Here is a 16878-nt window from a genome sequence, read left to right on the forward strand (position 1 = left end):
CTCCTGCCTCAGCCTCCAGAGAAGCTGGGTTAACAAGCATGAGCCACAGAACTCAGTCAGTATCACATTTCTATATTCAACTCCTGACTCCACAACTTAAGGGCTGCTACCACTATGGCTAAATTAATTGATCTCTTCATATCTCACTTTTCTCTTCTTTAAAAATGGAAGCTTACAGTAACACCTCACAGAGTAGCAATGAGGGTTAAACAAAAAGACTCTTGTGGATTGATTTGCAAGGTTTATTCAATATTCAATTGCTATTATTATCCCTTAGTTTCCTGCTCTGTGAAAACACCAGTGTGTGCTATCTGCCTTTTTCCATGCAGAAGACTCCAAAACTACAATTTTACAATCACAAGTATCTCCGAACTGTCCTGCATACCTTCTGGAAGCAAGGACATAGGGAAGGGATTACCCACTGGCTAGTCGCTGTAGAGCACGTCTGGTGACAGAGCAGAGAGCTCCAATGCAGAAGCGCATTTACGTGCGTGGCGAGCGCGCTGGGCTGTCTCCCGTCAGCATCCTAGACCTGGGGGGCGGGGCAGATCCATTGTTAGTCTGTGACCCTAGCCCAGGCGCTCCTTCAGGATGGAGGCGGGCTGACCGCACTCTCTGCAGGTCTGCTCGGTGGAAACCAAGTTTCCCTCCCACACGTCTGGGAGAATGGGAAGATAGGATGGAAATGTGAATAGTGGATGCCACCGTGATTTCCCCAGTGCTCGCTGTGCAAATTCCACAATACCCAACCATTCTCCTTGTGCGGGGACCCATGACTGGATTTGTAACCAACTCCCACTTACGGACCAAGTCCTCTCCCATTTCCACAGAGGAATCTGGGATGCCAAGCAGAAGTCCAGCAGCGGGTAAAAGAGAAGCAAGGGAGGAAAAGGAGAAAAAGAGGGGAGGGGAGCTAAGAGCTGTCGGCAGAGGCAACAGCAGATTGCGCCCAGCCAATGGTAACGGCAGGACGAGGTGGCACCAAATTCCCTTCGGCCAATGACAGGCCAGAGTTTATAGGCGCCTCATTAGCATTTCGCAGAGGCATGGACTAGGGAGGCGCGGTGTAGGAGTCTGCAGCATCCCTGCGCAGTGGCTCTTGTCCCTGCTGCTAGTCTTTCTGTCCCCTCTCATCTCCTGCGCTCATCTCTACGCGGAGCTGCCTCAGCCAGGCAGCTCTGCGCACTTTGCCCCTTGTTCACAGCGAATAAAAGGTGCCTGAGTTAATATCGGGCACAGTCACCCCCTGCCAGCTCTACCCTTTAAATTCCGAGCCCGGGGAGCTCCGCGCACAGCGGGTCGGGCCTGCACAGCCATCCACGTACAACAGCAGAGAGGTGTTCCGAGCGCAGCTCCACCGATCCTCCCGCACAAGCGGGTCCCTGAACCGAAGTCCACCCTCAGTCTCAGCGGTGCCAAATTTGCTCCGCATCCTCAGCCCTGGGAGCGTGATCCCAGCACCCGAGATCCAGATGCCCGCCCACTTGCTGCAGGAGGTGAGCGTCCCAGAAGTAGCCTGCGCCCCACGGCTGGCTTGGCCGGAACTGATGGTCCTTTAGGCTACTGGTTGGTGGGAAGACAGTTAAGAGCTCCTGGTCTGGGCCACCTTTCCTGAGTTCTGCAGGCATTGGTTGATTGGGGGTATGGATTGTAATTTGAAGGGTAGATTTGCCAACTTTTTTTTTTTTTTTTTCCTTTCTTAAACTTTAAAGAAAAACGTGATTGTGAAATTTCATTTTTTTGTACTAGGGTGACAGTATTTCTCTCCTTCTGCTCCTTCACCTGAAGATTTCTCTTTCAATCTATCTGCACATTTTTGGGGGGAAACTTCCCCCCTGTTCCATCTTGGGGAACATACAGCACTCACATATACTGGACACTGGGGCAGGGTCTGTTTGTACTGCACACTCCCCCCAGGTGCATTAGAGAGTTAAGTGCCCCTGCTGCCAACAAGCAATCTCAGTCTCCACTTCCTCTCCTTACAGATCTCTAGCTCCTATACCACTACCACCACCATCACAGCACCTCCCAAGGAGGAGAAGACACTTACATACTCAGAAGAAGACATCCGCCCTGAAATAAAAGATGACATATATGACCCCAGCTACCAGGATGCAGAGGGCCCCAGGCCCAAGCTTGAGTATGTCTGGAGAAACATCATCCTCATGAGTCTGCTGCACTTGGGAGCCCTGTATGGGGTCACACTTGTTCCCACTTCCAAGTTCTACACTTGGCTCTGGGGTAAGCAGGGTCCCTTGTCCTGAACTAATACCTCAGGTTTCTCACTGGTCTTTAATAAGGTGGTGTCTCCTCTGAGCAGCCGCCCTTATTTATTCAGGTTTGCCAGTCATATGTCTTTGGTTGCCTTCGAGACTGACTGGGCTGGGAATAGAGACCCTAGTAGGATTAAGATGCAGGAGAGTCAGTTGTCTGAGTCCCTTGATGGGAAGCAAGCATTGAGATCATAGGCAAGGGGGCTTCGAGTTATAGATAAGTGAAAGAGAGTTTACTGACCCAGAACCCACTGTTTCTGTTTGAGTCATTTATTTGAATGCCTCTCCCTGCCCTGCCTCCCACAAGTCCACTAACTGATAGTCATGGGAACCCTGGTTTTATGGGTTGCATGTTGAATACAGACAGGGACTAGAGCCAGAGGAAACTGTTTAGGAGGAGAGATCATAAAAAAACATTGAACACCAAAGGTGGTTATCCACAAAACTATTTTGACTTGACCCTTTGGGTAGACCAACCTTGTTTGTCAAAGGGGTAGAATAACAAGACCCTGTATGACCCAAGTTGTATAGATGTGTTGCTGTCTATTCCAGGTAGGTCTCCTGGGGACAGCAAACATCAGTCAAAGAAATGTTCTTAGAATGACAGAGTTTGCAGAAATGTTTCATGTTTCATTCCTCATTCCACAAGCTCCTTCCCTTCTCTCCAGATGGCAGGTAATGACAAGAACCCAGCACCTTCTAACATCAGTCTTCCCTGGTCCCTACCCATTCTTCCTTGGTAGGGGCAGCCAGACCAGAGAGTAGAATCTTGAGCAGCCTCAGCCTCCAATTGCCAATTCATCCCTGGCCTGTCTTTTCCTCAGTTCTTTCAGGGATCCATGCCTCAGGGCTGATAGCAGGCCTGTCCACTGGATCCTTGAATGCACTTTGCAGTCAGTTTTATCTCTGCCCCTCAGGCTGAGTTGAAAAGGGAGAATAGGAAGCTCTAGAGACCTAGAGGTAAAATTGCTGCTCTTGGAGCAGAGGGGAGAGTCAGGACTCCCTCTCCAGAAGACAACCAGAGGTTTTCTGGAGCAATCTCAGGTGTTTTTTGTTTTTTGTTTTCTGGCAGCTATCTTGAGAGGGTAGTGGTATAGGGGAGTTCGTTGGCAGGTATTAGACAGTGCCCCACTACCCAACCTGAGCTCTTAGGTATTATAAGTGGTGAGATATGATCCCCTGAGTTTTGTCTTGCAAAATTCTCCAGATGCCACAGTAAAATGCAACTGAGATGATCTCCATTCTTAGAATAGAACTCTTTCCATGTTCCACGTGAGGACAACATTACCTTGTAAGGATTAAAAATGACAAATTCTTTAGGTCACTGTGGGTCAACCCAGAATTCCTCCTGAGCCAGCTATTTCAAGAGCCTTCTTTCTCTGAGGACTGTAGAAGAGTCCTCAGGCAGGGCTGAAGACCCATCTCTGGCAACACTGAGGACTGAGGGAAAAGGCTCTGCAGTCTATGTCTCAGGGCAGAGCTATGAGATACTACTTAGCCATCAGTGTGGACACTGTCATTCCCAGGGTGTGGGGGTTGGGAGGGAGAACAAATCTAACTCACTGAGCCTTCTATTTGACAGACTAACAGGTATGAAGAGACCAGGCACCTGAATGCCTGGGTTTCTGTTAGAGTTCCCCTGTTAAGATGCGATGGCTTGTGCTTTTAAGGCCATCTACACCATGAACCAATCTTACATGCTCCCTTGCCTCTTGGCTGAGTACAGCTGCTTTGCCAAAGCCAACATCTTTTTTGGTGGTTGCAGGGCTCTGGCTCTACTGTGGTTCGTCCTGGTGCGGGTGGAGTCACAGACTGTATCAGGGAAGAAGATCTCAATTACTACATGGCCAGAGGGCCTGAGTTACCTGGGTCCTCAAGCCCAGAGCAAAGGGAATGTGGCCACAACTTTCCTCGGACAGTCACTATCTGTATGGCCCTCCCAGGAATCCTGAAGGAGGAACAGGATAGGGTACAGTAAGCAGGGGAGGGAGAGGAGGAGGCTGTTTAGAAAACTGTTATCCCTGGCTGTAGAAGAACTAGAACAAGTTGTTACAATGTGCTGTCTTCAACCATAACTAAATGTTGTGGTCCCCGAAGATCCATCCTTGTAAGGGCCTGGTCAGAATGAAACATTGTTAACAGTTTCTCCCAAGGTTAGCCCCTGGCTCCACCCACCCTTTCCCATGAGAGAATATATCTGGCAACTAAAGGTAACTGAGGCAGGATGATGTTAGTGTTTTCTACCAGCTTTGAATATTTCTCAGCTGTGTTTCGAATTGACTGTGGGAGTCTGGGTTAAAAGAGCAACATTGCTAAGGAGAGAGCTGGGAACTGAGCATAGATCTGGAGGGTCAAGGTAGAACAAGAACTTCTTGTTAACACAAAGCTTAGCTTCAGACCATGGCTTCAATTTTCCTAGCCAAGTGATGCTTGATAAACAGATATCCTCTAAAGCGTCTATCTCCTCACTGGCAAGGTGCGTGTGTCAGTAACACCCATCTCAAGGTGCTGTGAATATGAAAATGTTAACATCTATGATAAAGCTTGAACCATATATAACTGTGCAGGGCTGACTTTTGTAGTGCTGCACTGTTGGTACAACATTAAAAAACTTTGGCACCAGCTGTTCACCACAGCTCTGAATCTCCTACAAATTTGGACTTTTCCAGTTTAATAAGCACCAAGATTACTTTGGTTGCTATTTTTAGAAAACTCTTGCTCATGGGTTTTAAGCTTTGTAGGAGTAGTTTGGGGCCCTGAACACTTTAGATAAGGTCAGTTCAGTTCAAAACACATAGAACCTTGAATAATGCCCCTGGACCCAGACAATGACAGTGGCACAGTGGTGAAAGATCTATTCCTCTCTTGCTGTCCTGCTCCTTAATTCCTTGTTTCCATTCCTACATGGAGAGGCTGGGAAATGAGGGTATTTTCTCAAGTAGAACAACTATGATGTCAAGTCACAGACCTTAGACATCAAGTCATTCCTGTGGTTCAGGGAAAGCAGATCTTCACCGAAAGCCTGAAGAACACACAGACTGAGGCATTAGGAGAGTATTTTGACATGCCTTTACAGACTTGCCTGTTGGTAACTCCTCTATTATCTTGTCCTGGCAGCCTACATGTACTATTTAATCAGCGCCCTGGGCATCACAGCAGGAGCTCATCGCCTGTGGAGCCACCGAACTTACAAAGCGCGGCTGCCCCTGCGGCTCTTCCTGATCATCGCCAACACCATGGCGTTCCAGGTGAGAAGCTGTTGTTGCTCAGCTTTCAGTCTGTTGATGATCTGAGGTGGAATGCAGGGAATCAGTGCTTGGAGAGGAAGCCCCAGCAGGGCAGTCATTGACCTTTCCAATCTCCTAAGGTCATCTCAAGTGAGACTCTGCTTAGACTTATCAAACATGGAATACTTCAGAATCATTGAGAAGGGAAATAGGAGGGTAAATACATAAGACTGCAAAGGTATAGAGTCATTGTTCACCCTGAATTCCCTGTGTTCTCACACAGTGTGGCCCATCAATAAAGGAAGACAACTCATAAGCCAGGTACTGAGCCTTATTTTCTGGGCATACACTGGACAATAAACTCATGCTTGAAGGACACTATCTTAAAATGCTGCTACAATTTCATTAAAATTAGTCTCAATGACTCAGGAACTCATTTGTTTCAGGTCATAGGAGCAAGCAACCCTGTATCACTGACTGTGCTAATCATTTGACATAGATTAGTTCATTAAGTCCTCACACACCTTAGGAGGTAGGTCCTATTTCCAGATGAGGAAACTGAGTCATTGAGAGGTTGGATGAACTGACCTTCAGGTCCATCTGGAGCTGCCTTGCTAGCTGAGCCAACTCTCAAGGTCATTTGTAGCTCAAGTTTATAACAGGATGGAGAGGAGGGGACTCTTAAAGCTATTAAGTTACAGCAAGGGCACAGGATAGCTGGTGGTGTGGGACTTAGCTTGTCCTAAGAGGACCCTAGAAAACTGTATTAGGCCCCTTTGTCTTGGCCATATCTGCATAATCACCTTTGCCCTAGCACCCTATACCTGGTGGCACTTTTGGGGTCAAGGGAAGGAGAATTAAGTACATTCTGGAAGAGAAGGGAAGAGTCCCAGACAAGCTAGAAGATCTCTGGAAATGCAGTCATGGTCATGAGTTTCATGCTGCCCTTAGGTTGGACAAGCATCAGGACAGAGCTCTCCAGAACTTTATCCACAGAGTAGGACCTGAGGCCACCTGCTTCATACCTCTCCGTGCCCCTGGCTTGGGCACCCCTTGAGGACCTTGTCCCTCATTCCACGAAAGAAGAATTACAATGTTCTTTCCTAAGGAAATGAGCATTATGATTTACCTGCATTCTCTCCACCATATAACCTTCAGCGGGCAGCAGTGCTGTTCCTGTGGTCTGGGACTGTCAGTTGCTTTTCTGCACAAGCTTCAGGGTAAGTATGCAGGAGAGGACAGGCCCCCCCCATGCCTCCATTGGAGCCAGACTCTTGGGGGCTGTGTGAGGTTAGGCTGAGAACTATGGGTACTTGCAGACATTCGGGCATTGAACTTCTCCCAGGAGGGCATCTCTCCTCAGGCCTGCGTTTCTCTTCTCTGTCCCTCCAGAACGATGTTTATGAGTGGGCCCGAGATCACCGTGCCCACCACAAGTTCTCAGAAACAGATGCCGACCCTCACAATTCACGCCGAGGCTTCTTCTTCTCTCACGTGGGTTGGCTGCTTGTGCGCAAACACCCAGCTGTCAAAGAGAAGGGCGGAACGCTGGACCTGTCTGACCTAAGAGCCGAGAAGCTGGTGATGTTCCAGAGGAGGTGAGTGAAGGGAGGATGGGGCTGGGGATGTGGCCCTGGGATTTGGGGACCCAACCTTTTCTCTTATAAGATAAAAGCTGAGAATATACTGGTTTTGTAAGTTCAAAATCACTGATAGCCTTTATCTCTAAGCTATATTAATGAAACCAATTAAATGCAACAAATCTTCACTGACTGGGATAGTCATGGACACAAAAATGAAGGTAGTTGGGGCTGGGGATGTAGCTCAGCTGGTAGAGTGCTTGCCTTGCAAACGCAAGGCTGCACTGTGCAAAAAGTGAAGGTATTAGGTCCTTCCCTTCTAGGAGTTTGCAGTCTGTTGGGGTGGAGGGATCAGGCCAGTACGCAAACCACCATGGTACGAGGCAGCTTATGGTCTGCCCTCGGAGAGGTATGACATGAGGGAGCTTGCTCAGTGTGGACATGAGAAAGGGGGTTATGAATGAAGTAGCATCAGAATCCACCCATGGAAAGAGACCTTCACAAGTATGTGTGAGCAGGGGCAGCACAAAGAACAGAATGGGCCAAAGCCTCAAGCATGTCATACGAAGGACGTTCCTCTGCCTAAGGTGTAGGGCAGGGCAGGAAACAGGACTGCAGAGACTGGTGCAGCTCCTGTGGAATACTAGACACCGACTTAGGATTTTATTCAGACAACACAGAATGGTTTCCTCAGCAACAATGTGACACAGTCAGAGGTGTGCTTCAGAGAGGATGCTCTTGGGCAGGTGAAAGTAACCACTGACCCAGAGAGATGAGAGGTGGGGACACAGGTTAGACAGGAGGTGGGGACCATGCTGGGGATGCAGTGCCAGCAATAGGAAGGAGTTGGGGGCAGGGAATGTAAGTGACATACAAGTCAAAGATGTGACTGCTGAAGGGAGGTAGTAGATCCATTCCCTTGAAATGTCAATGGCCTGGTTTTCATGGGAGTAGAGTGTGGGACAGGGCCTCTGGTGGGACAAAATCCTGCAGGTGGTCAAGGACACTTAGTGTGCCTCCTGAGGGAAAAGCAGAACAACGAGTTAGTAGCAGCAAACGGAGATAAAGCCCCTAATGTGGACTGTGTGCCAAAGGTCCTGATGGCAAGCTAAAGAGCCCTAAGGCAGATGGACAACAGCACAGGCAGCAGAACTCGGCTGATGAGTTCAAGATTTGACCTTCACCTGTTTGACCAACATAGCCTTATGGTCTCATTGAAAGATGAAGGAACTTCATATCAGGAGAGAGGTAATCCAGTTCTTACTCCACTTCCTAGTGGAGTGGTCCTAGAAAAGTCATTTAAAGTATTCACATTATCTCATCTAAAGACTGAGATTAATATTAAATGCTCAAATGCATTTGCACCCCATTCCCTTATGCTGGCTTTTGTCACCCTGTTCTAATGGTTTGGAGGAATGACAGCTCAGCCCAGTGAGAGTGGACAGTCCAGGCAGGTGTGAGAGTTCTCTCTCTGAAAACTCAGTGTGTGCTCTCTCAATGTAGGTACTACAAGCCGGCTGTCCTGATGATGTGCTTCATCCTCCCCACATTGGTGCCCTGGGTTTGTTGGGGTGAAACCTTTCTACATAGCTTGTTTGTTGGTACTTTCCTACGGTACACCATAGTGGTCAATGCCACCTGGCTGGTGAACAGTGCTGCCCACCTCTATGGAAATCGTCCTTATGACAAGAATGTTAACTCTGGGGAGAATGTCCTGGTTTCCCTGGGAGCTGTAGGTAAGTCACCAGTGCCTAACATAGCCACATCCAATGGTCTACTGATTAGGGTATTTGACTAGGAGTCAGACAAACCTGAATAATCTGCTTTTATAGCCACTTTGCCCCCTCCCCCATATTGGGAATTGAACCCAAGAGTGCTCTACCTTTTTATTTTTATTCTGTTGCTGAGGTTGGCCTCAAACTTGTTATCCTTATGTCTCAGCCTCCCAAGTCTCTGGGATTATAGGTATGCACCTCCTTGTCTGGCTTTTATAACACCTTTGTAACTCAGGTTTTCTTCATTAAAAAACTGGGGTGGGGGCAGTATGTTGGAAAACTTTTATGAGAATCAGGCAACAAAAATAATACTACTTTTGATTTAAAGTTGTAAAACAGTCCCTAAATGCTACCTGTAATGAGTTTGAGTTTTCCTTTTTTCTAGGTACTTCTGAGCAAGTCTGTAGTTTTTGGTATGGAAAATGCTTGGTAGAAAAATAAAGTCACCTTCATGGCTTGTAAGCCTAGTGCTTTATATTTAAATATGCCATATGAAATGTAGAACTAGTATAATTTGGTCTAATAAACTTCCCATATGCCACAATTATAGTGTTTTTAAAATTTTCCTACAGTATTTGGATGTGCCACACTTTACTGGGTGGGCTATGCCTTATTGTTCAGTGATACCAGTATGAGGGGCATCAGTGCAACTATTGGTGGCCCTTACCCACCACGTATCACCCTATCTTCTCTTATCCTTTGTTGTTCATCTTCTATTGAATTTCCCTGAAGTTTCTTAGGGAATCCTCTGATAGGGCAGATAAACTTCATCAAAAGTTCCTGCTTCTTGATCCAATGTTGACTGCTCTTGAATTTATTTGTCTCTGTAGTTCCATTCCCAATTGCCAGATCAAGGGGGGAAAAAGAGTTCTTCCATCTGTCTTTACTGTTTACTGTCCTTTTTTCCAAATTAATATGGACTTTTAAAAAAATTCACTTTTATTGTAAACAAATGGGATACATCTTGTTTCTCTGTTTGTATAATATGGACTTTGACCAAGACCTCGAGTTGGTTTTCCTTGTGCAGAATCTGTGCCCCTTTCTTCTCATTGATCAGAGCTGTTCCTTGCCCAGTAGCACCTTGGTGGTCATCCTGCTCACATGTCTAAGTTCATTTTTCCTCATGAATTTCTTCCTGTATATTCTCAACCCAGGTCATATTTACTATCTTTGTTATAAAATTATCCCCCTATCTCTTTTCGACTTCCATACATCTTACTGCTTCTTTCAGGAAACTTCTATCCTGTTCTTACTTGGACCCATCTTTAAAATAAATCACCTATACACCCTACAAATCGGAGATTTTCATAGAAATGGAATAGTCTAGACTGAGGTGTGTCCTGCATTGTAAATGGAACTCTAGTGAACTTCCACATCTCCAGCCTCTTTGTGACCCTCAGTTCAGACTAGTTTCCAACATCCTACTTTCTCCCATTTGTCATTTGCTTCTGCAAACCTGCTCTTTTGTCCCTGTCCCCTCACCCTTTACTCTCCTCCACCTCTTTCCTGCTATTCCAATCTTGTTGTTCTTGACTTACCTCCCCGACAGTCACATGTCATCCTCTCAGACAAAGCCGACCTTCCCCTAGAGCCTTTCTTCAGCTGTCTCTTTGCCCCAGTTGCTCCCCTTAACCCCTCCCCTTTTTCCATCCCGTCTATATGTGTGTCTGATTCCATTTTAAATCTGATAACTACAGGCGTGGTGGGTGAGTGCTCAATCAGAGCCTTGCTGTGGAGCCACAGGTGGAAGTAGCAATTCTGGGTCACCCTTAGCCTTGGCATTATGCCCACCCCCTTGTGTACCAGTGCACCGTGGACAGCCTGGATACAGAAGGATAGGGACCTTGAGATGCCCTGGTGGGAGTCATTTGCTTGGCAGAACTTCCTTCACTTGCTTGCTATTCTTATCATTACTGCTCTATCTGGGAATGTTTTAACCTACAAAGCATTCAACAACCTCTCTTATCATGGCTGTTCTTTACCCAGAACTGATAAGGACTAGTATTATTAGTGTTAGACACTATTGAGAAAGAAGAATCCTGCCAAGAGTTGCCAAATTGTACCAATTACAAAAATTGCCCTGGATCCCAAATTTCTTTCTTTTCCATTCCAGCACAGTGAAGTGCTCATCCCAAGAGTTTTCAGAATCTCAGAAGTTGAGAGGATCTCTCAAGTGTTTTCAGAGTGGTTCTGTTTTATCAGTACCTATCGCAACACAGGACTAAGACTCAGAGAACTAGGAGCCAGAGTAGCCCACTGACTGGGCAGTGGCGGGGAGAATACCTGACCCTGGTTGGGTCTCCTTTCTTCTGGTTTACCCTGTTGCCATCATTCTATTAGAACCTTCCACCTTTACAGGGACCATTAGTGCAGGGTGGGGGTTGTTTTTCACTCATCTTTTTTTAAGAAGTACAGCCAAGATTCTTCGTCTGGACCCAACCATTCCCACCCTAACACATGCACAAAAGCAAAGAGCTCAGGGGTTTCAAGCCAGCATTTACTGAAGCTCTGTATTTTCCAATGTAAAATCCTTTCCCAGCAACTTCTTCTCTTATCCCTCAAAGGAAACTTCTTCTCACAAAGGAAACCATGGGTGACCAGTCCCTCTTGACTCATTGTTTTAGTCTGAGGGCTTCCCATTTGCTTCAGAGTAGAAGACATAGGGTTCATCCACTTGTCTAATTATCAGTGGGTTTCTCCAAAGTTTATGGTTCTCTGCTATGCAAGAGATATGGAAAGATGTGGCAAACAGCCATCTGCCAAGCTCCCTAACTTCTCTCCTTGGTTTTGTTCCAGGTGAGGGCTTTCACAACTACCACCACTCCTTCCCCTATGACTACTCTGCCAGTGAGTACCGCTGGCACATCAACTTTACCACATTCTTCATTGACTGCATGGCTGCCCTGGGTCTGGCTTATGACCGGAAGAAAGTATCTAAGGCTGCCATCTTGGCCAGGGTTAAAAGAACTGGAGATGGAAGCTACAAGAGTGCCTGAGTTTGGGGTTGTCCAGATTTCATTTCTAAAGCTACCTGGGCAGAGGTTTAATGTTCTGTTAATAACTACTGAGAAATGTTACCAGATGCTAAAGTTGATGACCTTAACCCATTCCAGTACAGTATTCTTTTAAAATGCAAAAGCTTTGATAACTTTTTTAGGTGGTCCATATTTTAATCAGTTAGATTTAAACATTCCTCAATACACATGCTTCCAAACATGTTGTACACTATAAATACATACATTTTTACATGTCATTTTTAAAAATAATTAATAAATTCTAAAAAAAAAAAGTATTTAAAGCAAACAACTCAACTATTATGATAGTATGTTGGTAAACTTATTTCTGCTCTTTCTGTTGTTCTTTGCTTTGTTTCTAGCACCTTCCTTTCTCTTCTTTGTAGCCTCCTAAACAAACCACTGATCAGCCATTGGTCTGTGTCACTTTCCGAAGTCCAGACATATTTCAGGTGTCTAAACATAATGATCATTGCCCCAGATAACTCTTTCCTGAATCTGTCCTCAGACTCAAGGTAGGTAACTCAAGCTAGAGATACAATAAAACCTTCTGGAACATCCTCTGCTAATTAGCTTCAGTGTAGGCTTTGCTAGATAGAATAGAAAAGAGCTCGACTTGGAACACAACTGTAAAGCAGTTAGATCTTCAGGAGAGAGAGAGAGCATGGAGGGTATGATTGATTTATTAGGGATGGTGTTGATGGGAAAACCGGGAAGAGAAAGCTTTTGCAGGGATCAGGTCCTACCTAGCACAGATACTGAGCCCCTCCACACAGCATTTGTCTTGTTTCTCCTGACTCAGTTATGGAGTTTGGTGATGATAGAAAACAACAGCAAATCAATGACTAAGAATAAAGAAGCATTCATGTAGTAGTAAAAGTGGTCTCTCCTGGAAAAGGACTTTATTTTTTGTTAATAACAAGAAGATGTCTTACTTTAGATACTTAGATTTCAGGTTGGGTGTGTTCACTACAGAATTATAGCAGCTCATACTTTTGCAGATTCCATGAGCTTTTTAATCCAACTTTGATCTTTCTTCTGCACTGTCTTTCAGATATTTGTTGCTCTTCTCATAGCTGTAGGAATTCTATATCTTTCCCAACACCCTAAAGTGAAAGGATTTTTAAAGGTACAATTGGGTCAAACATAAAAATATGTAAACATAAAATCATTATTTGAAACATGTAAATATTTCACTTAGAGTATTACCTCTGAAAAAGAAACTTGAAGTAAAGAAAGAATTTTCCGGGCTGTCTATTCATTCCACTGCTGGATAAGAGATGGAGAAGTTGAGGGGCAGCTCTTGTAGGCAGCTCTAAGAGATCACTTCCCAAAGGAAGTGGAGTCAGGCGTTATGTAGTAAGTTATTAGGTATCCTGATGAAATAAGTTTGATATTAACTTCATTCATTAGTCCCAGTTTTTCTTGGAACTGAATAAAAACTAGACTTCCTCCCACAGTGTTGTGCCCCTTAGCTCCTCATTCTGTGACCATTCAGTCTAAAATGCAGTACTGTCTGGGACGTAGGTAGGAATGAATCTCTTAACCACCCTGATTCTGGATTCCTGGCTCTACCCCAGCTGTCCACTTCCTCTTACCAGTACTCTCTGTTCCCTGGCATTTTCTTTTCTCTAGACAGTCAGCCTCCTATGTGTATTCAGAGAGGACTTGCTGTCTAGGCAGCTTCCTCTCCTGCAGACACAATGCTCATTGTCATCAGCTCTGTGTCTCTTCAGCAGGTAGAGCTGACTGCCACTTTCCTGTGGCCTCCAGATCTTCGTCTCCACCCCTGTTAGAGTACTTCGCCCTAACTGCTCAAGGCAAGGCTGGCAGACACTTTAGAAACATCCTTATCTTGGAGAGGATCCCTTTCATGAGGCATAGCCAAGGCAAGTGCTCACATTTTTCTATTGAGCTGGCCACAGCAAAAGATGACTTGTCAGTCTTCTCTGGGTCAGAACAGAGAGTGTTCAGCAAAGCAACTTGGGCTAATTGGTACATGTGGCTAACAGTGCAATACTTCACAAGGAGGAGGAGGAAACCTAGTCTTCTGGGAAGCACAAGAAGCAGGGGCAGTTCCCAAGTGCCTCACATTGAAAGGAGTCCCTGATGTGCAGCCAGGATGTGCTGGAAAACTTGGGCTAAGATGTGGGATCTGAGATGCCAGGAACTTTGCTGAACATTGTCTATGTTTTCAGAACCTGAGACCTCTCCTGTCCCTGGTCCTTAGTCATCAGTGCAGAAGCCTGGCTCTGCTCTTTAGGATTGGTAGTGTACAATACCAAATGCTGTCAACCGTTGAGGTCTAGTGGTGTGAGGGAACAGGGCCTTCCTTCCTATGTTAGTTGTATTGAGGCTACAGGGGCCAGACTGCACTAAGGCAGTCTTGTCTTTGAGCTGTGCATTAAAGTAGAAAAGAACTTCATGGAAGATCACTATAGATAAGATCTGCTGACCTGTGCGTAACCCTGGAAATGCCTATTGGATGATTTTAATTCTATAGATCATCAGATGCCTGCTTTATGAAATATGAACAATAAACTCAACTTTCTCTTCTAGTCCTATTCCATGGAACTGATACATACAATATGCCTACACAAATGGGGTGCTGAGGACTGTAGCATATATGTGGATATGTAGAGGTATGCCAGTACAAAGAACACTTCTTAAGGTTCAAAGCCTCAATTCAAGTGACACAACAATGAGAAACTCTGATCTTAGCAAGAGTGAGTTTCTAATGGTCTTTACCTCATGGATATGCTGAGAACTGATTCCTGTGCCTTACCCCTTTTCTAACACATATGGCTGGTGAACCTGCCCTTATACCCTCTGATCAGTCCTTTACCCCTCTAGAGACTAGAAGTGGCAAGTATCAACAGGAACCTGCCTGGAGGGTTAACAGCACAGGGCTTTGCAAGATTCCCTCTGGGCTTCGTTTTGGAAATTTATGGCTGTTTTCATTAAGTGCTCAAATATGATGGAGGGCGGAAGTCGTTTGAATGTATTTATTATTCTTTAAATGAAATAATGGTGGTAGCACATAAAATAGAAAGTTTTCTCCTTGGTTTTATTAATATCCTGAGTGTAGTTTCTGAATATGTAGTTCAAATGGGCTAGTTTGAAAGGTAAATGAAGTGAGGCAACTGGTGTCACACTGGTGGGTAAGGTCTGGGCCTCTCCTATCTCTGTTCTCCTGACTTCCTCTGTGAGTTTCACCTTTATAACAAACCCACTGATGAGATAAGGTCATTAATCCATTCAGAAGTCCCACCTCTGAATCTGCTACATTAGGGATTAAGTTTCCCATACATGAACTTTAAGGGACACACTGAAATCATTGCACTGGGCAAGTCACTTAACTCTAATGTGCCTCACCTTTCCTGTTGTTCAAATGGAGTAATAATACTGACCTACCTCTTAGGCAATTTGACTAAAACTTTTTATTAAGCCTTTGGGATCCTGAGCAGAGAAATTCTCAAGCCCTGCAGACTTTTATAGTAGCAGTGTCCAGCATGAAGTTGACATGCACATATGTCCTGGATGCCATCATTAGCCTACACAGTTCTCTCAAGAGACTGAATGCATCCATTAGAGAAGTGGTATATTACTAGTGAGACAAAATTGGAGAATATATAATCATTGCCAGGAAAACATACACAGGATACATTTTCCTTGCCTGGGTGGGTTTTTCTTCTTTTTTATGTAGAGTAGTTATTTGTAACAGAAGAATAATTTTTGGAATATCAACTCTGAAGTTAGTTGTACTGACCTGAGATTGTGTTTGTTATTAATAAAAGTGAAGTGAATCGGATTACATCGTGTCTTGGAGCTTTTTGACCGTGATGTAGTCTCCTGGAACCTGTCTCCATGGCCCATCATCTTATATGTGTTCTGCACTTTAAGAGGAAAGAAAGAAAAACAAACAATAACAACAAACACACACACACAAAATACAGTGGAAGCTACCAGGTCATACCCCAGTAATCTGCCCTGCCCTTCCTAAGGGTAATTTATGATAAACTGTTAAATTCTGGGCAGCAGAAAAGGAGGTGTCTATTTCTGTTAAATTAAACACCATTTTTTCCCTCTTCCCTAGAAGGAAAACAGGGATATTGCAAAAAATGTCCGTTGGAACAGAAAAAGAAGAACCACGTAAATTGAATGGAAAGAAGCAAAACTATATCTTATTTGGAAAATCTGAAAGAGTACATGAAACTTCTACCAAAGCTAATAAATTAATTCAGTAACATTGCAAGATACATTAGTGATATGCAAAAATTAATTGTATTTTTTTAAAAAAAGCAATGAACAAACTAAAAATGAAACTAAAGAAAGACTTCTATAACAGCATCAGAAGGAATAAATAGAAGTAAAATCAACAAAAGAAGTCCATAGTATGGTACAAAGAAAATTACAAAATGTTACTGAAAGAAAGGAGGCCTAAATAAATGCAAAGAAACTCCGTGTTAATGGACTGGAAGACAGTATTGTTAAGATGATAATATTCCTGAAACTGATCTACAGATTCAAGGCAATCATTACCAAATTCTGATTTTTTAAAAAGGGAATTTGACAAACTCATTCTAAAGGTCATAGGAAAATTTATGGGTCAAGACTAGCCCCCCACCCCCACCAAAAAAAAAAGAAAAGAAAAAACAAAGATCCTTGCTATATAAGCTCAAAGTTGGAGGACTCATACTTCCTGACTTCAAAATTACTCCTGAGAGTCAATAATCAAGATAATATGATGTATTACTGGCAATAAGAACACAAAAATCAATGGAATGGAATGAAGGGTGTAGGTGTATACCCATACATCTAGGGTCAGTTATTTTTTATAAGAGTGCACAGACAATTCAACAAGGAAAAAATAACATTTTCAACAAATATTCCTGGGACAACTAGATATCCACATGCAAAGGAAGGCAGGCCCACTAGCTCATACCATATGAAAAAATTAACCCAAAATGAAGCAGCTTATACTATATAACTCTGAGGAGAAAATATAG

At 44.4% G+C, this 16878-nt stretch overlaps 1 protein-coding gene across 1 annotated transcript; it reads left to right on the top strand.

Moving 5' to 3' along the window:
* Positions 1–1060: 1060 nt before the first annotated feature.
* On the top strand, positions 1061–15680 carry LOC124985309 (acyl-CoA desaturase 1-like). Its single transcript, XM_047553935.1, has 6 exons — positions 1061–1496; positions 1986–2241; positions 5391–5521; positions 6893–7098; positions 8584–8816; positions 11652–15680. Exons 1-6 carry the CDS (start codon positions 1473–1475, stop codon positions 11849–11851), a joined length of 1050 nt encoding a protein of 349 aa, XP_047409891.1. The 5' UTR covers positions 1061–1472; the 3' UTR covers positions 11852–15680.
* Positions 15681–16878: the final 1198 nt, after the last annotated feature.

The sequence above is a fragment of the Sciurus carolinensis genome, chromosome 5, assembly GCF_902686445.1.
Source record: "Sciurus carolinensis chromosome 5, mSciCar1.2, whole genome shotgun sequence".
In the NCBI taxonomy this organism is placed as follows: Eukaryota; Metazoa; Chordata; class Mammalia; order Rodentia; family Sciuridae; genus Sciurus; species Sciurus carolinensis.